Source organism: Etheostoma cragini, chromosome 16, assembly GCF_013103735.1.
Source record: "Etheostoma cragini isolate CJK2018 chromosome 16, CSU_Ecrag_1.0, whole genome shotgun sequence".
Classification (NCBI taxonomy): domain Eukaryota; kingdom Metazoa; phylum Chordata; class Actinopteri; order Perciformes; family Percidae; genus Etheostoma; species Etheostoma cragini.
Window position 1 is genome coordinate 20,433,012 of NC_048422.1, and position 26,439 is coordinate 20,459,450.

At 39.2% G+C, this 26,439-nt stretch overlaps 2 protein-coding genes across 3 annotated transcripts; one reads left to right on the forward strand and one right to left on the reverse strand.

Moving 5' to 3' along the window:
• The first annotated feature begins 3,414 nt into the window (after window positions 1–3,414).
• On the forward strand, window positions 3,415–12,796 carry ankra2 (ankyrin repeat, family A (RFXANK-like), 2). The gene is made up of 10 exons (XM_034895585.1): window positions 3,415–3,430; window positions 7,643–7,690; window positions 7,962–8,300; window positions 8,991–9,149; window positions 9,246–9,311; window positions 9,970–10,067; window positions 10,167–10,292; window positions 10,481–10,547; window positions 10,697–10,777; window positions 12,721–12,796. The coding sequence occupies exons 3-10, from the start codon at window positions 8,018–8,020 to the stop codon at window positions 12,774–12,776; spliced, it is 936 nt and encodes a 311-aa protein (XP_034751476.1). The 5' UTR covers window positions 3,415–3,430; window positions 7,643–7,690; window positions 7,962–8,017; the 3' UTR covers window positions 12,777–12,796.
• Window positions 12,797–15,547: 2,751 nt separating this feature from the next.
• On the reverse strand, window positions 15,548–22,249 carry btf3 (basic transcription factor 3). Of its 2 annotated transcripts, none has more exons than XM_034895586.1 (6): window positions 22,117–22,249; window positions 20,142–20,210; window positions 19,331–19,444; window positions 19,019–19,220; window positions 18,684–18,746; window positions 15,548–16,072 (listed from the first exon to the last, which is right to left on the reverse strand). In XM_034895586.1, the coding sequence occupies exons 1-6, from the start codon at window positions 22,198–22,200 to the stop codon at window positions 16,026–16,028; spliced, it is 579 nt and encodes a 192-aa protein (XP_034751477.1). In that variant the 5' UTR covers window positions 22,201–22,249; the 3' UTR covers window positions 15,548–16,025. The 2 variants fall into 2 exon arrangements, with proteins under 2 accessions (XP_034751477.1, XP_034751478.1); XM_034895587.1 differs by having other exon boundaries at window positions 22,054–22,197.
• Between the last annotated feature and the right edge of the window lie 4,190 nt (window positions 22,250–26,439).

A 26,439-nucleotide genomic window follows, 5' to 3' on the forward strand; every position in this document is an offset into this window, starting at 1 on the left:
GAGGAAATGAAGTTTAGATGGGCCGATCTGGAATATCCCCCTTATGACATCATAAGGAACAAGCCCAGAGAATTTGGCCGGCCCATGAGAAAGAGAGAGACAGTATGGCTTGCAAACAAGCAAAGCATGGAAGTTGGTCAAGGCAACATCCCCACCCCCACCCTCCACCTTGCCCCTACCCCCTCTCATCCTCAATAGCATTTAAAGCTACAGACACAGAAATGGCACGTCCTAAGGAAAGCTCATTATGGGACTGGCTCTAGTGGCTGCAATTCTGCACCAAGGCTGAATTTCGGGAAAGTGACTTCAAATACAGTATTAGGGTACCACTAAGTCCTACATAAAAGCATCCAAAAAGCAGCAAGCCATAGGACCTTTAAAGAAAAACCCCTGTTGAAATACGTACAAAGTAATGCAATTAACTTACAATCATTTTGGCAGAAGGCACAGACCTCTGAATCTGGGTTAAACTTGTTGTTTTATAAAAATAAAACTGTAAATCGACACAGAAGCAGATCAAGTCAAATTAATTCACTAACTGATGTCCTAAGGGTTTATCTAACAATAATATCGCTATCACTGTGATATTCTGTCCAAAGCACATTTTATCAAAAGAAGCGCAATGCCACAGGCCTGGGCGTCTATGTCTTGTTTGTAATGCTACTCATATCAATGGGGTTACACTACTGTAATGGGGAACTATAGGGAAGGTTGACGTGTCATATTGTGGATTTAAAAAAAGTGTCCAAGGTGCAAAGTTGCACCCCATAACTCAACAAAGGTGAATATTCTGTTATGCAGTTATTTGTGCAAGGTTTAAAGACATAATCCAAATCCACACGTAGAAAAGGATGTTGATTTGAACTTCTTGAGTTCAATCACTTTTTGAATGATCTTCTTAGTCTAAATAAAAACAGTACTTGTAAGAATGCATCTTAATGCCAGATGTCCAGTTGTTCTAAATTTGTCCAGAATGCGTGTCTGTCACGGTCCTTCCGACTCTGACATCTTCAATGTGAGTTAAAAACCTGGCCTGGCTTGTGGCCACGTACTCCAGAACAGAGCGTGAGAAAAGAGATTTCACATAACAAGAGAGCAAACGCTGTCTCAAAGCATTTGGGAAAACTCATTTTGACATCTTTATATGTGATGCAAATATTTTCAGACGGGAGCAAGTTGATCCTGATGTCCTTGACATTTTATTCAGCTGATGCATGATTGAAGAATCTAATTCCTCTCACATGACAAACTGCAATCAGTTATAGGCTGAACGACAAGGTGCACCTTTCTGCTTTCAGCACCTATTCCCATGAATGTGCATGGTACACGGAGATACATTTGGAACTAGTGTTACTACTTCTAAGAAGATGATGCTTGTTGCAATGATTAAACGTTCATAGATGCCACAATAAGCATCATGCTCACGCGCAGTGCCACAGTCACATTGAAAAAGGTGTGACAACTGTATTTAAGTTTCTTTAAGCAATAATGAAAAATAAACTCAAAGGTCGAAAAAGTCCCACACAACGAGGTGAAAACAGGATTCAGATCATTACTAAACACATTACGAGCACTCAAACACATCCTTCAGGTACAATAATGACTTGTGCTGCTTTCAGCGGGAAGGGAAAACGCCTGCAATCAAATACAGCCAGTTAACCCATTAGAGCAGCGGGGAAAAACACACTTATTACTACAAGACCACACGCAGTAGCCTATGAGAGAATCAGTAACATCGGGACTGCCTGCGTTGAAGTCACCAGGCTTTGTTTTTACGTTTGAGGCTAGCCTACCTGTAAACGCACCAGCATTGGATCGTCATTAAAAGCGAAGATAGCCTACAATCATCCTAGTAAGCTCACTGCACAGTTTGTTTTTTTGTTTCATCAAAAGCTTTTTAAAGGAGACGTTTTTAACTGAGGAAGAATCAGCGTGTCTTTACCTGTAGTCGTCTCTCTCTCTCTCTCTCTCTCTCTCTCTCTCTCTCAGCCCTCGGTTGTGTCTGCCGTAAACTCAATTCGCACGACTTGTTGTTATCTTTCACTGAAGTTGCTTGCTTCTCAGAGCTAAAACACTCTTCACACCCTTATTCCGCTTCATGTGGATCTTCGCTCCGGGTGACGGTCGGTTGGTTGGGAGTTTGTTTGCAGGTGTCGCGAGTTTGTCTCCTCTCTGCAGCTTTGGGCCGCCCTCTCTCTCTCTCTCTCTCTCTCTCTCTCTCTCTCTCTCTCTCTCTCTCTCTCTCTCTCTCTCTCTCTCTCTCTCTCTCTCTCTCTCTCTCTCTCTCTCTCTCTCTCTCTCTCTCACACACATAACGGCCTATGGGAAGCATATGGGATAAAGCAGTCAGGACAGAAACACTACCACGAATCTGTTTATATTAACCCTAAAAGTTGAATCCCCCTGGATATAGTAAGTTTATAGCGAGACTGAATGCTTTATATAATATTTCCATGGGCTATATTTACCGTACATCCCGCATTTTATGGCGTACACGGTACACATTTCCTCCAATCAGAGACAAGCTGAAGTGACGTCACTTTCACCTATGCTGAGTTGTATCAAAGAGGGTGTTGTTGACTTTGTACACAAAAGAAGCAACGCTCACATTTTTGCAGTTGTGTTAACTAACTAAGTACATTTACTATTTACAAGTAGCCTACATATTTAAGGTACTTTTAATTTTCCTTGACTATTTCTACGTTAAACTATACTACCTTTCAGTGATAGATATTATACTTCACTACATTTGAATGTATATGAAATATAATGGATTTTTATAGGTTAAACAGTACGTAAAGCAACATTAAAATGCTGCTTACACATGAATACATTAATACTAATACTCTAATAATACCGTGGCCTTCTTGTAGTTTAGTGTTGCCCTTCCTAAAAGTTATGGGACTCATGGTCACAATCGGAGCAGCAGAGGCCATGATCCTAACTTTTAGTCTAAAGAATGGGTCAATGGCTCCAAAGAAAATGTGTATCTACATTTCCCACAATGCAACACAAGAATGCATTTTATTTGACCTACTGTCTTTTAAGAATGTGTTGTCTTCTTTAAAGACCCAAACCTCTGGTTTGTAAAACAGGCTTTCTGCTCATTTCTCCAAAAAAAAACTAACCCTGAAGACAAAGATCCAGAAACACTTCTCGGGCCTAATAAACTGAAGTTCATGTGTCAAACTGAGTCCTCCTTAAAGGTTTGGGGCTAGCAAACATGACCCAACACCAAAGGAACACTGCAGAATATAACTACATGCAGTGCATATAGTTATATTGCCCAATTTTGATACCAAAAAATTATTGATTTCCCAAAATGCATATTAAAACAACACATGTGACTGTATAGTAATGAGCATTTCCTCTAACTTGTTGTACTAAAAAGTGTAAAAAAATAAAATAGAAACACAAAATACCCCAAAAATGTTTTAAAGCAAGGCTATTACTTTTGAATGAAGAAATAACACAATATTTCTCCTTACAAATGAGAAGATAAATTCAGTGAAAAGAAATGCTCCCTTGATGAATTCAGTACATTCCAAGATTTAGCATGATAGGCTTTATGGAGCTGAAAGGGATATTAAGCAGTTGTCATTAGTTATAGGACCTTACAGTAACTCATGTTATACCACTGCTTCAGTTAATCTGAGGGGTTTGTATCCTATAATTTTCGACAGTGTGATATGATTTATTCTAGTACTACAGACATTTGACAGTAATGTAATTTGAAGAATTGTAATCCAAGTCTAAATGATTTGTGCATTGAGGGGAAAAGACAGCCCTGTGTCAGTGTTCAATTTGCATGAAATACTTCCTAATGTCCTTCTATTGGACAGAAAGCTCCCAGGTCCCAGTTGGATTGGAACCATAATCACACACAGGAACGTAACAGGAAGCGAGAGGAAGACTTTCCCACCCTTCCTGCTCCCAGTCTTAACTCACGGACTGATAATGAGCAACAGATTACATGTGTTAAATGAGGTCACAGCTGATGGTCTACAACAACACTGCCTTACTTTGAAGTTACAATACTGCCATCATGTGGATTTCATACAGATAACAGGCATGATCTTTCCCCACACTTGCAATTGTTTTTGCGTGTGTGTGTGTGTGTGTGTGTGTGTGTGTGTGTGTGTGTGTGTGTGTGTGTCTGTGTGCACTTTATAAATCATAGACTGTGGTCTATACTCTTTCTGTAAAGTGTCTCGAGATAACTTGTTATGATTTGATACTATAAATAAAACTAAATTGTGTGTGTGCACATTGCACATGTGTGCTTGTCTGGCTCTCTGTGTGTTTTTTGGAGCTCACGTTACACAGCTGGTATCTCCATGTGACAGCTAACAGGTGTGACATGAGGGAGAACATAGACAATGCAGGCTTCTGAATGGAACTGTGTCTCATGTACTTGTCTCATGGGTAAACCGATACTTACAACTGATTACGGGACCTTACTTTTTTAATATAATTGGGTACTGATTAGTACTTGTACTACTTCTGTCTAAAATCTAATATTCGGTGTAGCATTGCACTTAACTACTTTCTCATGCAGTTGGATTAATGTAAAACACCTCTTGTGACGTGTGTGTGTGTGTGTGTGTTTCTGTGCGTGTGCCCTTGACACATCTACTGTAGCAGAAAGTACTACAGAGGAGTGGTTTTGAGTGTATATATTTTGTCAACACAATAGAGTAACAACCATGTAAGACACAATCACAATACTTTACACGTGCGTGGTTGAGATCAAAATGGAGGTCATGTTCAAAGATGGCTTTGCCCCAACCAAGGGCGCCGGAAGTAGGGGGGTAAAAAGTAGGGAAAGTAAATAGGCACCCCCTAACTTTACACCCTTAGTCTTATTGGCTGGTGTGGTCCCATCGCATGGTCATTAGTTATAAATCAATCAAAAAATGCACCACAAAGTATAATCTGGTTTGTTTTCTGCTTATCTTGTTTTTAGTGCATGTGATCCAGCTGTCCTGTAGATGGCAGGAGCAGCACATTGTGGAATTTATCACATGCTGTCAAAAGAAAGCAGCTGAGATAAGCTATAGGCTACAAGTGATGTTGGGTCTCTACAGAAAGAGAAAACTTCCTCAATGCAACTGAAGCTATTTATCTCCACCTATTGTCATTGCAGCAGCATGTACAGACCTCAACCCTCCTTGACCCTCCTCATTTAGAGACTCAAAAAACTAACAAGTAAACAGAAAAAACAACTGCTGCACAAATAGACCGCAGGACACATACACGTGTCTGGTGGTGTCATGTAGTAGGCGCAACTGGTCATCTGACTGCTTCAATCAGCTCTCTGAAAAGACATTGCATACACAGTCCTAGAATAACAGTTTATGGTGCGCTGTGTGGTCATTTTTACCTGAACAAACTGAGCATCCAAAGCTTCTCTTGACCTCTCAAACACACTAATCATGAGAAAGAAACCGGTCCTTGAATTGAGGTTGAGAGTTTTGAATTTTGCAACACACACCCCTCAGTTGAAACATTGTTTCAAACTGTTTTCTTTATTCTTAATTAAAGGAAGGGTTTCCTCTCACAAAAAGTTAAAGTATCAGAAAAGAGACGTTCTATGTTTAACCTTGCATAGTGAAATATGGCGAGTCTAAAGATCACTCGATATATGCGCCTCAAAACATGGATAAAGAAAAAGGTTTACCAACATCAGCAATCAACACACTGTAGAATTACTGAATTAAGGACTGGGATAAATATTTCAGGGGGTTTAACACTGTAAATCCTGCAAAGCCTAATCGCTACTTTACAGCTTTTCAGGCCTGAGACAGTCATTTCAAAACAAACAAAGAAAGTCATGATACTTGACAGAGTAAAACAAAAGATAATTTAGATAGATAGCCAGACAGACAGAAGATATGCATTGAAAAGTACATGAACTATATCCATACAGCCAGGGAAGCATGGTGAAACCCTCCTCATCTCTGACTTCACCACATTAAAAAAGAAGACTACTGCCATGTTTGTAGCTTGCGATAGAGGGATTTGACAGATTCCGAGGAAATATTAGCTCTAAATCAGATTAACATTTTGGAGGTTTGAGCAAAGATAATAACCCCTGCTGGAACAAATTTGTAAAAAAAAAGGAATTGTGTGATTTACTGTGGTAAACTGATCTAAAATCTTCTCTTTTGTTGAATTGTTCTCATGTACAGTAAGCCCCTTCTTGGGGATGAAGTGGAATATTATTTGTAACATCTGGCCATCAGTGACCTCAGGCCACAAGATCAATGATCATATAACAGAGTTGGACTGCCAGATAAGACTCATAAATACACCTGAGCCAGTTATGATGTCAGCTAATGATAATTAGATGACTTTATGCAATTGTAATATTCAAGATTATTAATGATTGGAATGTTTCTTTGTCGGTAGAGCTGTTCCTTTTCACTTGTGTCTGTTTAAGCTCTGTCATCTTGAAGCAGTGCCTGCCATTCCACCATCCACATCCATGTTGGCTATGGGTAACTTTATCCTTACAATCCACAAAACACAAAACCTGAATCATTTAATCTTTCATCTTAGCTAGTGACTGTATGAATTAACTATAAAGAAGTGATTATTAAATTTGCAACAGTTTTATCTGGTAGTAACTTGAAAATCATTTCAGATTAAAATGTGCTCTTTTACCATGTAAAAGGCTCCTTCATTATTTCTTATTATTATGTAACTAATGGCCTGTAAATGAAAGGGTAAAGAGAGAGGGAAGAACATGCAGCAAAGGGCCGCAAGTTGGAACCGAACCCGCGGCCGCTGCTTCGAGGGCAGAGCCTCCATACGTGGACGCGCCTTCTACCAGGTCAGCTACCCAGGCACCTCATGTTTTTGTATTTGCCCTGGTGCTTTCTTCAAATGTCATGCCAAATGTATTTATTAATGTTCGTTTAATCCGAAAAGAAAATTTGAGAACAGAAGTTGCATTAAATCATGTTAATTACTGAAAATAAAGCTACAAAATTGGTAACACTTTACAAAAAGAGCCACAGAATTTGAGAAGTTACCAAGGAACAAATGAGGAATGATTAGGAAATCAACACGAGTAATCCAGTAGTTAATGAGTAACTCATAATCACATTTCAATAGAGTAGCTAGTTATTGATTATTTAATAGAGAAACAAGGGAGTGAACAAATCAGGAATAACATGATGATCAAGTGATGACTGGACTATATAGTAGATAATGATGAGCAAGGTACTAGAGAACAGACCGGGAGAGGAAAATTAAAAGTGTAACTGTGTCAAGTGTCAAACTATTTTATTTTTCGTTGTATAGGGACAAGAATGTTAAACTAATACCACACAGCATTGTTAACCTACTGATGTCCAATGCCTGTACCTAGATAGGCCTGTGTGGCTAAATACAACTCAACAAATACACAGAGTCACACAAACTCAACAATGGGTTTATACAATTAAACAATACTGCAGATCATGCCAACCATATTGAATACGGACACGTTTCTTCTTTCCCAGCAAAAGAACACTTCCTATCACAGGTCAACTGTAAGCACGACAACGGAACTAAATAGGGGGAGGTAAATAGTGGATGCACCCCGTTCTGGAGGAAACCAATTGCGCATGCGTTAATATATCAAAACAACGAATACAGAAGAGTGACCGCATGAGGATATTTAAATAAAACAATGCCTTATCGAGTAAGACATTTCTTAATTCATCATTAATAATAGCCTTTTTTAAATGTGTTTCCATGTTCAAATGCGTTTAGCGCGGTTAGTTTCCGTGACTAACGGGAAGGTTACGACAACAACAACAGCTAACCTAGCTGAAAGCTAACAGACAGCCTATTAGGTATTTAATGTGACGACCTGCTATATTTAGATTAGCATTGCCAGACAACGTTAGGCAACGTCAGCGCTATAGGTAATGTGAAATGAGATTGACGACCGTTTTGTTTTTGTATTTCAGGTGGGCGCTGGCTTCAGTTTAATCTCGGTGTGACGGCTCGGTGAGTAAATCAGAGGATGGACAACGTTACCGTGTCCGCCTCCGGTGGGTCAGCAGAGGACATGGAGGGGATCTGCGTGATGCCGGACTTGAGTGCCATCAAGACGGAGCAGTCGGTTGGAGCGAGCCCAGTTGACACGGGCGCCCAAAATGTGGCCATGGGCATCAAGTTCATCCTGCCCAACCGCTTTGACATGAATGTTTGCTCACGATTTGTCAAGTCGCTCAACGAGGAGGACAGCAAGAACATCCAGGACCAGGTCAACTCTGATCTGGAGGTGGCTTCCGTTTTATTCAAAGGTAAGAGTTCAAATTGGTTATCTTGTGATAATGTCCGACATAGCAAGCTGGAACATGTTTAAACTTACTCGACACTAAATTCAGTGGTGTATAGTAGTGGCCATACTGTAGCATTACCATAAAAAAAATATATATACATATATATATATATATATATATGCGCCATTCATACTGGCCCACAACACTCATAACCACTTGTTTAAGCATTAAGCTGCAACTAACCTTTTTCTCAGTTGATTATTATTATTTTAAATCTATAAAATGTCAGGAAATTGTGAAAATCGTCCACTACAATTTCCCCAAAGCCCAAGGTGTTGTCTTTAAATCTCTTCTTTAGTTGGCCTAATCATAATAATAATAATAATAATAATAATAAAAAACAGATGTAGTTTACTGTCATATAAGATTTAAAAAAGCAATACTCAAATTTAGAAAGCAGATGCCCTTTAACCAAAGACTTAATTTCCTGGATTCTGACACACTTGAATGCAACAAATTGCGGTGGAAATACCTTTATTTAACTTATGGGAAGGGGAGAAAAATCCCAAATGACAATTTAAAACACATTAAAATTATAAGGGAAAGTCTGTTGGCATTTTTAGGTGGATACATGGAAATCCTGGAGCTTCCTTAGTGGGTATCACTGCGTGTCACATAGACTACACCCCTGACTGAATTCTTCTCTTTCAGCTGAGTGCAACATCCAGACCTCACCTTCCCCGGGGATACAAGTGCGCCATGTTTATACTCCATCCACCACCAAACATTTCTCCCCCATCAAGCAGTCCACCACCCTCACCAATAAACATCGTGGCAATGAGGTTTCTTCCACACCGCTTTTGGTGCATTGTAAGTACCAGAGTTGTTTTGACTTTATTTAATAGGATGTTTTTAACATGAATCAAGTCAAAATGTTAATCCATACATGCATATTTTCCCTCTCAGCTTTGTCCATTCATCAGCTTGCAGCTCAGGGTGAAATGGTGTTTCTGGCCAGCAGGATTGAACAAGGTAATCAGCCCATTGGGTCGTCAAATGGGTAGAATATCTCATAATCATGCAGTGATGATATTATCTAAAACAACACTCATAACCACTGGTGTTAAATGCTGTCACTAACTAACTTACTTATTATAATTTGATTATTATTTTAAATCTAATAAATGTCAGAAAATGTTGATAAATGGCCTCTACAATTTCCCCAAAGCCCAAGGTGATGTCTTTTAATGTCTTCTTTTGTTGGCCTAATACTAATAAAAAAACAGATGTAGTTTACTATCATATAAGATTTAAAAAAGCAATACTCAAATTTAAGAAGCAGCAGACGCACTTCAACAATTATTTATTTATTAAATGGTTTTGAAAGAATGCTACTGATATTTATTTTACATGAATCGCATGCTAAATAAGAAATGGTATTTAATATATAATGCAAGCAATATCATGTAATTACATAGAAGATACGCTGTCTGATAACGTTTCCAAACACCTACATACCATCATTTGAAGACAGAGTAAACATTAAGAAAAGTCATATCTTCATTGCATTTGAAATATCACGGATATTAGTCTTGCCCTGCCGCACTCCTGCACAGGATACGTGGGTATGAAGATGAAAATACATTTTGTGATTGGTTTAAGTAAATCTTTTTATGTATCCTTTTAACAGAGACTGTTATCAACCTCCAAGATGAAGAAGGCTTTACCCCCCTTATGTGGGCTGCTGCACACGGACAAATCGCTGTGGTCGAGTTTCTGCTTCAAAATGTGCGGGAAACTTTACATATCATTCATATCTCATGCTTTCATTATATCAGAGCATGCTCTCTTTATTTATTTACTGATATGTATCATTCTGGGCTGTAGGCTGCCGACCCCAACCTTCTGGCCAAAGGGAGGGAAAGTGCTCTGTCCTTGGCCTGCAGTAAGGGATACACTGATATTGTGAAGATGCTCATTGACTGTGGGGTTGACGTCAATGAATATGACTGGGTATGAATACAAAGCTTTTATCACATGTTTACTGGATCTGCTTAAGTAGAATCAACCGCAGCAAAAAATGTTATAATGTAGATCCTTCACTCACTTTGTGCTAGGGTCTTAATGTTGAGGATGTGAAATAAAGCTCTGTGATCATCAGCCTATGTGGCCTGTTGTAATATTCCTTCTGTGGGCTTCAGAACGGAGGAGCCCCTTTGCTGTACGCTGTCCACGGGAACCATGTGCGCTGTGTTGAAATCTTGTTAGGTAAGGAGGACACATTTTTTCCCACAATTATTCAGCTGTGTTACTATTTCTTACAGGGGATAAACATAGCCATGATTTTGATTAGGAAATGTTATGTGGTGTGTCTAACATGTACAATAATACAGTTTGGTATGTTGCTTGTCTTCCAGAGAGTGGTGCTGATCCTACCATTGAGTCAGACGCTGGATTCAATGCAATGGACATGGCTGTGGCTATGGGCCACCGGAATGGTAAGGGTAAAGTAAACACATAGGCTGCATCCAGCATTCCATACTAACACGCTATTTAGTAGCTGAAACAGTTTTTGACATTTTTTAGTTAGGGTTAGCTATTCACCTCTTTCAGTAAGCCAGAGCGGAGGTCGGCAGTGGTTTCCATGGTTATGTGTCTTCAATGGCAACGAGACTCTCAGGAAGTGATGATGGAAATTACAGCTTAGTGCGTCTGAAAAGATACATAATTCTACAGGGCTGGGCAATATAGAGAAAATCAAATATGACAATATTCTTGACCAAACACCTCAATGTCGATATTGTGACAATATTGTGTAGTTGGTGCTTTAACAAAATGTTATTTACACAATGAGATTTTTAATAAAATATTCTCCAGAAGTGATTTAATGACTGTGGGTAAAGTGGGTAAATCTAAATACAACAGTCTGGTAAGTTCAGAAAATTACATCACTTTACAGGTAAAGACAACACTTACCATATTAGTATTGTAGAAAGACTGTATTGTGTCTTGGTATTTATATGCTGGTATGTCTATATACTTATATATTTATATATTGATATGTCTATATACTGGTATGTCTATATATTTGTACATCTATATGCTAATATGTCTACATACTAATATGTCTATATACTAAGTCTAGTATGGATGTGTTATTTAATCAGCTATAGATAGATGATGTAGAAAGAAGAAGGAAGGGAAGAAAAAAAACGTTAAAAAAAGTGTTAATGTGTTTGTATGCATCTGTGTAAATAATAATGTGTAAATAACTGAAGCATAAGATTTACTAAATAATAAAAGTAGAGAAAGGGGGTCGGACCTGATAAGTTGTTTATCAACTTCTTTCTACTCCTTTTGAATGTGGAAATTTTTTTGATTTGTTTGAATGACTTTCAATTTTGGAAGACTTTGCTAAGAAGTACATTACCTTATTTATCTGTTATTATAATGATATATGTATGCAGGAATGCATGTATATACATCTTTTATTTTAATGTAGTTTTTGTTCACATAAACTATTAAACTAAACTAAACCAAATATTATGATGTTACAGTATATCCAAACTCTAAGCCGATATCTAGTCTCATCTCGCGATATTGATACATTGATATTTTGCCCAGCCCTACATAACTGTTTATTTACACAAAAGTAAGTTGAACGATAGTATGCATCGTATGTAGTGCAGAATATGCAATTTCAGCCGCAACCATAGTCTGAGCCTTAATGTTTATGTGGACAAGAGTACTTTCTCCACTGTTCAAACTGAGTTCTCAAACTATCATGATCCCTTGAAACAGCGCCATGTCTACTCATAACTCCCCACCACAGGCAGTGGTGAAGCATGTCATTGACTATATAATATAATCTTAGACATTATTCAAATACATTGAATTTTTTTTCAAATAAAGGCTCACTAAAAATATTTTACTTATTTACTACTCAATATATAATCTCACAATTCTGCCAAAATATGTTTCATCCTCCTGATGAACCCACAAGTGGACAGCACAGATTGAAAGGAGGCAGCTTGGACTTCGTCTAAATGCCCGTCTGACCGTACTTTGATCTGAGCCGGACATGAGTTGGTGCTGCTTCCAAGAAATTAAACGCTTCTCAGAAAAACAGTCACTTCTTCTGCCAAATCCCATTTTATGGTGTTCTTACGTATTCACTTTGAAATGACAGTTTTGTTCAAGAGCTGCAACAATTAGTCAACGAATCGATCGACAGAAAAATAACCGGCAACTATTTTGATAAGCGATTGTCATAGTGATTTTTAATGCAAAAAGCTGTTTTTGGCCTCTCATGTGTGAAGATTTCTTGCTTTTATTGTTATAATAGAGCAATATCATTTTAAACTCTTTAGTTTTGGACTGACAAAATACATTTAAAGACATCACCTTGGACTTTTAACATACTGTATGCTTCTCTGTTTAGTTCAACAGGTGATGGAGGCGCACTTACTGAAGTTACTGATGGGAATCAGAGAATGAACTGTGACACTTGAGGAAAAGAAATCCTGAAGGGGCGATGCTCGGCGCCGGGCAATCATGTAGCACCCCCCCCACCCCCCCCCGCTGTCAGCCAACAGGAATATTTTGTTCCATTAAGTTATATTCTAACCCCGTTAACAACATAGTGTTATTTTGTTGCCATAATGCACATGAAGCTTTGCACTGTGTGAATTTTCAATTTTAACTCTTTCAAAATGATTAACACTTTTGCCATTGAATGCGGCAGTAGCATATCTGATATGGACATACAGTGGTGCTCTTAATGGTGAAAAATAATCCAACCTTTAAGGACACCAATTTTCTTTGTGAACGAATTATGCATAGTAAATAAATACATCTTCCTTAAAATACAGGGGGCATGAGTACAGACATCTCTATGTTAGATTCCCGTAGAGGCAGGCAGATTTTTATTTTTAAAGGCCAGTTGTTTCATGGATCCAGGATACTATGCACCCTGATAAAGTTCCATTAGCCTTTGGAATTAAAATAGCCCCGCATCACATACCCTTCACCATACCTAGGGATCAGCATGGTTTTATTCCAGTTAGCCTAATAGCTGGAGCACAGTATTCTGAATCCATGTAGTAACTGGCCTTTAAAAATAAAAATCCACCTGCTTCTATGGGAATTTAACATAGGGGTGTGTATACTCATGCCCCTGTATTTTAAAGAAGAACATTTATTTATTTACGATACATCATTCATTCACAAAGAAAATTGGCGTCCTCAAAGGTTGGATTTTTTCTTTTCTTTTTTTAATTAAGGAATTAAGATTAATTTTAGTCAACTTTATCATGGGTTCATAAAATTATGAGCACCATAAAAAAAAAAAAAAAAAAAGAGCTTCAACCCAGCATGCACTGCACTCCACCTGTAGTATGCTGGCAACTGTGGAGAGCAGGGTATGGTTGAGTTTGCTTTACCTTAAACACAAAGGGTTTGTTTGGATTCTTTTAATATCGTATATTACATTACATGCAATCATTGGCTGTTCCAACCTATTCTTGTAGTGGCAAGTGTTTTTTTAAACGTATTAACCATTATAAGAAACCGTTTTTATGAGTAAAAGAAAATTAATGTAATCTGTTAAACTGCCTCATGCTCCTGCCGTCTAGTCTTCATAGTGAGACCAAGCACATGTCTGTGGCTCATTCACGTATGAAGACTGCAGTGGGGGGGGATTGGAAATACCTTCTTACAGACTGGAATGCACACGGTACCGGCTGTTTGCTGATCCTGAACATCTTTGTGTTGGTTATACCGACTTTATTCATTGTTTCTGTTGTAATGCGGTAGAATTCTCATATTGATGTATGTGTATTGTGATACCAATGTCCACTGATGTGTAGTGAATTTTAAAAGACCTCATTTAAAATGTCCCAAAAGGTTATTGTGGTGCTGTTTGCCACTGCATGATGGTGCTCGTGTTTTACACCAGTCAAAGGTGGCGTATCAACAAATAACTTGTACTGACCTCAGTAACGCCCATCCTGTACAGAAATGTAACGGACAGCAAGTTGAAAAGGTCAAACCACTGTTTGTAGTCACTGATATAAAGCGGTTATTTAATTAAAAGATATTTTTCAACTGCATTCAACAGAGTCAGTCATGGGGAGACTAAATATGTAGTAGCTGTCGAGTGGTTTCATACAGAAGCAGAGGAAAAGTATCACAGAAGGTAAATCTATAGGATTATAGTTATGAGCCAAGAATCTAATAACATGCCATTATTTATTTTTTACACAATTTTGTGGTTGTATATTTTGTCTTATGTCTTATTTGTCTCTACATCATAGTGTTAGAGCAAATAGGTAACATCTATACAATATCTGATATCCTTTACCTCTCAATGCAGTTGGGATTCAAGCAATGGAAAGAACAAAAATGCTTTCCTTATTTTAAATTTACTTGATTTCAGTGAAGTGCTCATTTAACTATGGTGGCCAACGGGCAAACAAACATCAACTTTATGTAACATATAAGACTAGACAAAACAACTTAATAAAACATTCATTTTCAGCATTTAGCAAATGTGCTGCACACGCACACAAACACGCTGCCGATATAGAAACTATGTGAAAAGAAAAGCACACAACCCCCAGAAACAATTGCACCAGCATTAGCACTCTAGGGGGAGCGCTAAGTGGAAAAGCTTGATCTTCGACCCCATGGAGTTCACAGACACGTCTCTGCTGATTGGGTATCGCCTGTGACCTGAGCCAATCAACTAGAGACACACCCACCAAACAAGAGAAAACATACCTCAAACAGACTTAATATTTACAGTCTATGATCTCAAAGCAGTTGCACACTGTTCTGAGATTTAACTCGTGGGCTCGAAAAAAAAAATTAAAAAAAAAATCAAGCTGATCCCCTAGAGGCCTGGAGAACTTCCGTTATGTAAACTGGACGCAGCGGATTTTTTGTTGCATTTGTTTTTGGGGGTTGTGTGCTTTTCTTTTTTCATCATTTCTATATCTGCAGAGCGTTTGTGTATATGTTTGTGTTGTGTGTACTTGCTAAATGCTGCGCAAGTGTTGTCAAATGAATGAAGATGTTTTCTTAATATGCTTGTGTTTTGTCTATTTGCCCCTGTTGGCCACTGTATTTACCGATGTAAATAAATATAAACAGTCTGGCCAGAGATCAAGCTTCACACTCGATGATGCTGAGCAATTAACAGAAGTGTAACTAAAGTATTTCAGCTGTGGACATGATACATGTGAAGTGAAAAAAACAGAAATTTGGGCTATTAATTGACAGTAGCAAAGGTTTATTGGATTCCAGATATGGTGGTTTGAGTGAGGCCACAAAGAATTAAGGTTCAGTAACATGGAGAAAAAAGATGCACAGCGGGAGACTTGTACGCCAAGTTTTACACACAATATCTCACTCTTACTGGACATACACAGCACAACAATGGTTTGGGGGAGTCTCGTGGAAAAGAAGAAGTGGAATGAGTACTAAAATACATTCGGCTTAAATACTGCTACTCCTGTTTTTTTATAATTAAGAGTACTATTCTATAAAGGGTACTCAAAAATAATTCCCTTAAGAGTAGGCAAGTACTTTTTCCCCCAGGTGTTGCACATTTTACAGAATGCTCACAGATTATCCATCTTCTCTCAGGTATTTTAACAATCAACTTTCCACCTCTCCAAATAGAACAACATCTCATGCCTCACATGGTCCTGTCAAGTTTTGACACTTCAGGGAGTCCCATTTCCTCTAGTTAGCCTCATCCTTAGACGCTTCATCAAAATTCTCCACCAGGTCTGAAACAACAAAAGATTCAGTGGTGAATTGATTTGAGTCCTGGAGAAAGGCATGTCAATCCACACAAATGACAGTGAGGTGCCAAAGCACAATTCAGGAAAAGCGTGTTTATCCGAAACATGATACTAGGTGGAATGCAATCCAAATGATTTGCTCATCCCCCCCACTCCTCTCCTACAATGTGTTAGACAGATGAGGCCCTCGCAACTACTGAGAGCAGCTGTAAAAATGATGGCGTGAAGCATCCAAAAAATTGGCTTCAATTGCTCCATGAAATGTGAGAAATCTGCCTTTCAACGTTTTCGGCCCAAAGGGTCGAGGGTTAAAATGGAAACAATTCAAAAGGTTTGAGTAAACATGTTCCTTCAGTGGGAGAACAAAAAGGAAACTTAACTCCAACAACAACATGATGGTGATGGCTGTTAACCCCTGTGCCATCAGGCTTCAACTGCTCCCATTGCTGAATACAAGTGTAATGGTCTGTTACGTTAGTGAGAGCTGGGGCTGGGAAAAGATGAGATTGTTGTAATGGCAACCTCATGTCTGGGATCCAAACCTCGAGCTTAAGATCTTATAAACAACAGACATGAGATTCAAACACAAAACCATTTTTAAGTCATTGATGAACCCCCTTCAAATGACCCCTTTTACAAGCCCAAAGAAAACAAACCTGCCATGGTTATTGAACTGACAGAGGGGAAAAAGAGACCTTGCCTCATAATGAAAGAGTGCGAGGGAGCATTTCCACATGAGACTGCAAAGGCGTTTGACGGAAGACAATAGAGGTGGGAAAATTAATCCATTCTTAGATGCATCGCGATTCTCTCTAGAGCGATTTGATGCTCAATTCAGATAAGTTAATAATACTTTTCTTTAGTTTTGTTTAAAAGTTAGTCTCCAGACATGTACAAATCTGAAAACTGAGTGACTGAAAGAGGATGGGATAGTGTGTGTGTACACACACACACACACACACACACACACACAGACACACACACACACACACACAGACACACACACCTCCCTCATGGTTCATGTTCTAGGAACAGGGTTCATACGCATATTAACCAATACTATTCCATGACTTCTTAGCAAGTTTCCATAGCAATGTATTCTTGAAAATCGACATTATACAATAAGAAGAAAAATCGGTGTTAACATTTACCCTCAGGTTTTATAAAATGAATGACAATGTGTGGGTTTTATAGTGGAATTTGAAGAAAAAAGAAATAAATCACACCCCGAATAGAACGTTAAGACGACGTGGATTACATTTTTCATTAAAATATATATCTTGTTTTAATAATCACATGCTATTATGCTTTGTCAAAACATTTCCATGAGTTTTTCAAAAGCGAATTCTCCACCTTTAAACATGACTGAGCCTCTGACATGGAAGAGCGCTGTGAGAGAAGGGAACGGTCACTAGCATGTTTAAGGAGTGATGATAAAATAAAACCCCAGTACACAAAGCATTTCATTAAAACGTGAGTAACAAATATATGTCAAAATCTAAGCTTGATCTAGCGGAGGTGGGGTGCCAAGAGATTCCCACCCCTACAAGACCCCCACATTTGAATTATAACATGTTCAGGTAATAGTTTGTTAATGGTAGAACTGATGCATGGACAGTTTAAAAGGCGGAGTCCATCTGCGTTATTTTTCGGGGTTTTCCAAATAGAAACGCCCACTCGGCCTTGTTACCACAGCGAGCTAATCAATTATGGATAATGTGAGCTAGCTGTGTCTATGTTAGCTGTGCCAAGTTGGTACATAACGCCACAGGAGCGATGTAATGTTACTGCTGCGGACGCAACACTAGGCAACAGTACCGGTAGCAGCTAGCTCCCGTGTTCTGAGAGGTCTAACTTCTGTTTCTGTCAAAGGAGTCTGGGGGCTTGATGTACCAGCTTTAGTTCCCGTCGTAAATGGTCAACAGCAGCAAGGTAAAGCAGTGTTTCCTCTATGTTGATTTTGTGGTGGCGGCACGCCACGGTATCAGAAATTGGGCAGACGCACAATGTAGTCGCGGTCGCTTTTAAAGTTATCCCATTGACATAATGCACCCCGCGTTTACTGTTCAGAGGTCTTGGGGCCCGTCCAGTTTAACTCAACATACTGTTGTGTTGATATGAATAGACTATAGACGTAGTCATTTGGGTTTTGGTTTCCCTATTAAGAATGTCTTGTAAAATTCATTTGGTAGACCTGTTGTAGATGTTAAGCGCCTTATAGTTCCTCAAAAAATACAGTTCAATCACAACTGAAAATATTCCTCAATGTATGTGAATATAGGTAAATAAATATTGTGTGGGGCTGGGGACACGACGACACAGACCTGTCCTCACCGCAAAAATGTTGCATGAACTTAAACAAATATATAAAAAAATTAGGTGGCTAAAAACACATTTTGCTCAATTCAAGGCCACCAGACTCCTTTATAGAAATGGTCATTTTACCTTCCAGATCACGGGAGTTGCTACAGGTTGTTTCTACAACTGACCAAAGAGGGTGCACACAGCAGTACATTCCTTAGCTTCCTGGCTGGTAGGTTTGTCTGCTGTGAAGCAACAGAATGATATTACAAGGACCCGCCACTCTAGCACTCACCTGGAACGTCATCATCTTCATCCTCTTCTTCTACTGTTGCAATCGGCGCCTTTCCATCAGAGGCTGCAAGAACAGGAAACATTGGTAAGAAGTAGGGAAAATACGTGTATAACTAATAATTATTTATTTCAAGTAATATCGTTGTAGAGTAAAGTGTCCCATTTTTTTTAAAGATTATTATTTGGGGCATTAGAGAGAGAGAGAGAGAGAGCGAGAGCGAGAGCGAGAGCGAGAGCGAGAGCGAGAGAGCTCTCTAATGCTGGGTCTAACAGGAAGCTTTTAATCTGACAAGATGTGGTCACGCCTCTACTTCAGCATGACGACTGGTTACTGACCCTGTTTGGGCAGTGCCTCAGCAAGTCTCCTGAGGCTGGTCAGGCTGTCGGCTCCCAGCTGGTTCAGGATACCCGGCAGCATCTCGGTCAGCTGCTTGGTCTCAGCGTGGCCAGTGATGGTGAAGGTGTTAGCTGCGAGGGATGCCTGCACTTTGGGATTGTTGAAGTGGATGACCGTCCCTTGATTTGTAAACATGTTAACCTGTAACAGACCACCGTTTTTTACTGTTAAGGACAAAATGACGGCCAGTGGTGAAACAGATTCTCCTGGGATCACAGTGGGTCAAAGCTGGGCCGAAAGGTTGCGCCTACCTCCTCAATACCAGAGATATTGTTGACGCCGAGTTTCTTTAAGGAGAACTGGAGCTTCTTGTCATCTGCGGTTGCCGTTCTGTGTACAACCTTCTTCTTTCTGCGAGCACTCCCCTATGGAAACATTCAGTCAGTTCTTAATGATTTATTAATGCATCATCTCCTGTTTCCATAACATGTAGACTGGATTTGGGATTTATGGGATATGGGCCTTAAAGCTGAGTAACTCTCTGGCCCACAGTACACTTCTTCATGAAAAAATAGACTGTTGCTATGTAAAGCAAACGATAGATAAAATGATCTTTTCTTATGAAAGCTACATTCTTTTTGTTTGTTTGACTTGCTCAGGAGGTTAAAGGTCCCATGATGTGGTGCTTTTACAAAGGCCTTAGTGCTCCCCTAATACTGTATCTGAAGTCACTTTGCCAAAATTTTGCCTTGGTGCAGAATGACCACTAGACTGACTAGAGCCAGTCCCACAGTGAAGTAGGAAGGTGGGGGTGTGGCCTTGACCAACTGCCACTTTGCAAGCCATGATGTTTCTCTCTTACGGGTGTGCCAAATTCTCTGGGCAGGCAAAGAAAGAGGAGGTAACCTTGCCCCTTTTAATCTAGGTTTTATTATTTTAGTACAAGTGTGTAGTAACTCGTTTCACTTCCTTTGAAAGAGTAGTTGATTTGACCCCATTTGTAAAACCCTTACTTTGCATCAATTATTAAGAAACAGCAGAGAAGGCAGAGTGCATGGCCAAACGCATTTCAGGGATCCTGTGAATGTGCATTTTATATTATTTTATAACTATGTTACTTACTTTCCCACCGATGCGGACTTGCGCCTGTAGTTTAGCAAGTTTTTCTTGATTCATAATTGATTCTTTCATCTGAAATAGAAAGTTAAATTAAGTTTATGTGAGTGTCAACAGCACAACACTTTTGAAACTCATTTTGGACATTTAGCAATTAACGTATGTAATATTGTATATCTTGCAAACATTACAAAGCGTGTGATAACATGAAACTGCTTAAAATGACACGTTCAAGACAGAAGAACATGTTAGGGGTCATTCACAATACTTCATGTGGTTGATGCAAATACAGCGCAAATCAGGCCCACAAAACAGAGCACAGCATGCAAGTAAGGAGATTTTCAGAGAGCAACACCGTGAAGATGAGACTTTTGTAAATCAAAACAAACTGGAAATCCTAGATGTCCGACATAAAAAAACATCAAAAAACATATTGAGGCTAGTGCATTTAGTGATAAGTTTTTGGTGTCATCTGGTCCGTTTGTGTGCCGACTGAAGACACAATCAATGGCTGCATCTCCTCATGGGCCTTATGTGATAGCTCCTCGGCTCCCCGGCTGACCCAGAAGGTGTTCTGTCCCTCCTCAGCAAAGGCTGGTTCATAGCTCCTATTTCTGCCCCAAGGGCCGAGCATCGAGAAGGGATCACAGAGGCGTGGTAGCGGTACACGGGAGCAGCGTTCCCAGATTTCGTGCAGCTGAAGGAGTTACTAGCTTTGCCTGACAGCTGGCGAATGCATGTGATGCTTCAGGTGAAAGGACGTGCCATCCCTCTAAAAACACATCTGCTCATTGCCTCTCTCCTCCCGTGATTTCCCCGCATGGATAGGAGGCAATGAGATGCAGCTTGTGTTGTAACTCAGAAGACTAACAATATGGCCTACACATAGGGTGTAAAGCAGGGGTGTCAAACTAATCTTCACTAGAGCCAGACATGTTTACTGTAGTTTATAGATATGCTTTTTTAAAATATATATAGTTTTCTCACTTGGTTTGGTTGACATAAACCCACAAAAAAGGCAAAAACTTTCCTCAACCAACATAGAAATTAGCAAATACTAAAAATTACATTATTAACAGAGTCGAGACACAACAGCCCGTTTCACAGCCTGATGCTGCCGATACGCAAACTCTCTGCCTCTGTGGGACCTCTGTGTCGCGTAATTACAGTTTAAACATGTTTCAGTCATTGGTTTGGTCCAAAACTAGGCGGCCAAAATGTATTGAGAACCTAAATTAATGTGCGGGACGGATCAAAGTTTGCGAGGAGGCAGATTTGGCTTGGAATAGGGCTGCACTGTATTTCGGTTTTTTACTGTCATCGCAATCGACGACTGTGCAACTGCCACACAAACATGCTAAACATTACAACTGTTATGTTGTATCTATTTTATTATCAATGTAGCCATACATTGTCAAATTGGCTAATATGTTACCTCCCACCCTAATTATAATAATGGCAAACCCAGCCTCACCGACACATGTAAACACACAGACGCAGGGAGGAGAGGCTTTGGCGTAGGTGTGGTAACGTTAGTCGACGGTTAAACGGTAAAAACCAAACGTGGAGCTGTCAGTGTCACAGTGTAGTGCGCCAAGTTAGCTAACAGTTCCCCTTCTCGGTTGTCTGTATTGTGCACACAACAAAAGGCTCAGGGGGGGCAAACAAAATAAACCAGAAGCACCATGGGTAATGGCAGGCAGTTTTAAGCTAACGCCTGCGGGCTAATTCAACCAACCAATGCACCGAAACAAGGTGTGGTTTAGCTTTTGTGGAAGAACTTGGAAGCTAACTTGAGCTAGCTTCTTAGCTAACTGAGAGCTTGTAGAGTGGGCGGCGTGTCACACACTGCGTCAGTAATGTTAGACCCAAACACCGGCAGATTTCAGCCATCTAGTGAGAAAAGACTTTCGTTTACCTCTTGCCGTCGTTTCGGGGAGAAACAGTGCAGGGAAGAAGGTATTTAAAGCTCCTCACTGACCTGTAAACTAACAGCAGACACATGCGGGGAGCAAGATGGAAGCGAGAGAGGAGGGAGGAAGTGACGTACGGCAAAAAGCTCCATTTAGCGGAGGGTTTTTCTAGCCCTGTGTTTAGCTTTGCAGGCGACACTTTCACCACATAAAATTGGGTTTTGGGCTGCTCTGCATCACATTGAGAAGACATTCACTATTTGAAATTGTAATGCATGTTTAAAAAAAAAAAAAGGAGCTTATAGGCTACATTTTCCCTGGGTGTACCAACCTCTGAAATGCATTACAGTAAGTTGTGGACTTTAACAAAGTAGGCTACATCTAGTATTGTACTCTTAGGCTGTACAAGTACAATTGTAGGGTACGTTGTATTTCCAATTACTTTATACTTCTGCTGCACTACATTTTTGAGGCAAATATTGTAATATGTACTCCACTACATTCTTTTGATAGCCTTAGTTACTTTGCAAATTTAGATTACAAATATAAAATGATCTAATAAATGATGATATTTTAACAAGACCAAGCTACCAGCAGTATATAAAGCATTTAAAATGAGCTCCACCTTTATCAGCAACATTAAGGTAATATGCACCTGAATGCATTGATATTATGTGCCATATGTGTCATATTAAGATTACAATTTCCCTTCCAGGATTAATAAAATAATACATTATTATTATTATTATTATTATTATTATTTATAAACCGGTAATAATATATGATTCTGAAACGGCCCATTTTGCATAATCAGTACTTTTACCTTTGGTACTTTAAGGAGCCTATATTATGATGCTAATTTGTTTTTCCTTAAGTAGCATTTTGAATGAGAAGTTTAACTTGTGTATTTGTACAGTGTAGTATTGCTACTTTTAAGTAACATATCTGAATACTTCTTCCACCACTGACTACAGTAGGATGAAATCAAAATGATGTTTTTGTTTGTTTAACATCATAAAAATACCACATGTTATAACAGAGCCACTGTGCTCACCTTTTAATGGCAAAAGGTGTTAGTTCAGTCAGTCTGACAAGCACACCGGGCTACCCCAGACCCGTCTGCCATCTTCATCTGTCTGCTTCACTGTAAAAAGGCCACTCGGGATAATGCTTCCTTACTTAATGAATTGCTTTTGTCAGATTCTCCATCTCCAAGAGTGAAAGGCTTTTACTGTGAAGCACATGCAGGTGCACAATGTATAGAGATGTTTGAGATAGACAGGAGACTGAACTGATTACTTGCTGCAGTGAGTCTTGCATTCATTTATTTTCAGTGTTCTTTTGGCAGGTCATTGTGATCCATTACCAACTCAGGGAAACAAGAGGCCCTGTTCTCCTCAGGATTATTTGCAACCTGCAGAATGCTAAATAGGAGGGATCCTTGATGGAGAAATACTTCAAAGTGAGAGGTGCTGCTAATAGGTGGACACCCCAGGGTGTAGTATGTATTTAAAACAACATGACAACAAGAGTATGACACCTTCATCCTGTTCTTTCAGAAGACTTACAATTCAGAGGTGCTCTGGGCTGTAGACACTGTCTAAACATAACTCATGGGATGATTATTGGACGATCAACCAATTTTATCTTGAATCTTTTGATTTGAGCTGACTTGATTCTGAGGATGACCTAACAACTTTGCAAAGGGCTCTGCTTCTTAAATAAGTTTTCAGGTCAATCATATTTTTAACTCTTCTTAAGTCTGTAAGCATGCCTCAAAAGGGAGGGCAGATCAATATGGAAGCGCTAAGACATCTTTCCGCTGTCTGCTTCTTTGTGTTGCCGAGTCGACTGCTGATGGAATACATGCACAAGAAGTTCAGGCTGCAGCTGACTATTAGTAGAAGTGTGCTGATGAGGTTACATTTGCATATTACAGTTCATTGTTGGCATGTTGCCTGTTTTTACATGATAATGGCTGTGCCCATTTCCCAGACACTATTGTTGTATTATAAACACCGGGGGTGTGATGAGGAGGACATGCATCATATTTTTATTCAACTGTTGTATTATTTGACAAATTGTTGTCTTGATCTTCTAGTTCAAATTTAGGTTTAAAAATGCAAGAACACCAGTGTGACGTTGATGTGATTTATGCATGAATATATATTATTGCCTAAATAGCTCTCACATTTGTTCATTAATCACTGTACCTTCACACCTATATGGTTTTTATGATAAAAAATAACTAAAAGACATCAAATCATCCTTTTGCTATATTCTCCAATACCATAAACTACATCACAACACAACAATATCATATCCAAATGTGCACTAAACACTGGTCCTCGACACGTTGGTGTTATATAGCCTAACAGTATTGGTGGTACTGAAGTACCACTAAACTCACAACTTCATACATTTTTTTTTTACATGTGGCCCTAATCCTCTTCCGTAGTTATTCTTCGCGTATAGCCGGGATTATACACTTTTCTCTGCAGTCCATCTCACCCACAGCATCTCTGTTGGTGTGGTACTTTGCCTCGCCTCTTCTGCATGTGATCCACATTGGTCACATGGCCAATGCACAGACCCCCCTCAGACGGACCGTTTCGGTACACTCGGGGGTTTTGTCAGAGCAAGGAGCAGGCAGGCAGGGACGGCGTTAAAATGCTTTCTTGGTAGCCCGTGGCACGGAGACCCCCTCATCGGCGATCCGAGGGGGAGTTTAGAAGCGCTTTGGAGGCGGTTTACCACGCATGTTAAGACTAGGTGTCGGCTCAAGAAGAGAGGAAAAAATCGCATAGTCTTCATTCATTTAATGCAGATTTTTTCTTCTTCTAACAAACATGACTTGTGCGTAAATTCAATCTTTCTGGCTCTGCAAACTTCACTTTATTCAATTGAAATACACTCACACTACTTTTTTGGTGTAGTTCGTGAGTTATTCACCATAGCGTTCGTGTATTCTAGTTTCAAATAAAATCAATAGGCCAACACCTATGTGGAATTTGCCTATATTCATCTTTTTTGTTAAATATAATTAAACTTTAAAAAGAAAAATCATAAATGAAATAAAAAATAAATAGAGAAAACCCAATATAGCCTATATACAAAATGACTGTACATGACTGTTGTTAAAGGTTTGAAGACTTAGCTAAAGTTTTCCAAAGCGCGTGCATGTATAGGCTTAACTGTTGAACGTCCATGTGACAGGCACGGTGACCTCTTTGTAAAGATGTTTTATTTGATAAATCCATGATGGATTGTTCTAGCCTACTATCATTTCTGAGGAAACACAACACTAAATCACCGCCCAATCCATACGGACAGCTTATTGATTACCATGAAACAAAATCAGTGAGGCGACTATGGCTAACAAAAACTGATTAATCAAAATTATTCGATAAATACAACAGCCTCGTTGCAAAAACCCATGTTTATTTGTATACTGCTGATTCATTCACTTAATTTTCAAATGACATCATCAAACGCTCATTTAATTATTAATGAATTCATATAACGCTTTGGTGGCGAGTTTGTCCACTGTTCCCTATTGAGGTTTTTCCATCAGATTATATTTTCTCCATAGATTAGAAACTAATACTTAATATAGGCATGAGTTTATAATATCAATCAAACATCTATTCTTATAGCACTTTACAGCAACCAGCAGGGTCCAAAGTGCTTGACAGAATGAGTGAAATCCCATCATGCAATAGTCATTCCACACTGTCAAGTGACAGAAGGAATGAATAATAGATCAAAACAGCCTTCAACCGGTCATTATAAAAGGAAATAGCATCAGAAGTTGGCAGAAATAACAGAAAAGGAATAAAGGATTTTTTTCCCTCTGAAATTTCTCGTTCGTTTTACAACAGTGCGTTTTTTATGCAAAAAGAAAATTCAATTATTATTATTTGTAGAGGCCAGTAAAAATAAAGTTTCAACCTTTTATTGTCAGATAAACTATCTGGGCTACTTTCCTACTTTACAACAAACCAAAACAAATGTTAGTTTAAGGGAAGTTAGTTCTAAGCTAGTTCTGGTTGTGACACATCCAGCAGCTGGATCTAACTTTTATGGGCCCAAAGTATTTTGATTGTGAGACAAGTTCACCGCTAGATGGCGCTGCTCAAATGGGAACCTGTAAAAGGTCCTGAAGGGCCACACAGTAGGCCACCGGGGTCCATCTATCAGTCTGGAATCACGTCCCCATGAGACACCTCACACATGGATTTGTATTAGAAATAAATCTCTTACAGGTCAACTGCATCTATAAGAAATGGTCTTCTCTTTTTAGAACAAAAAAAGTGTGTATGTGTGTGTGTATGTGTATGTGTGTGTGTGTGTGTGTGTGTGTGTGTGTGTGTGTGTGTGTGTGTGTGTGT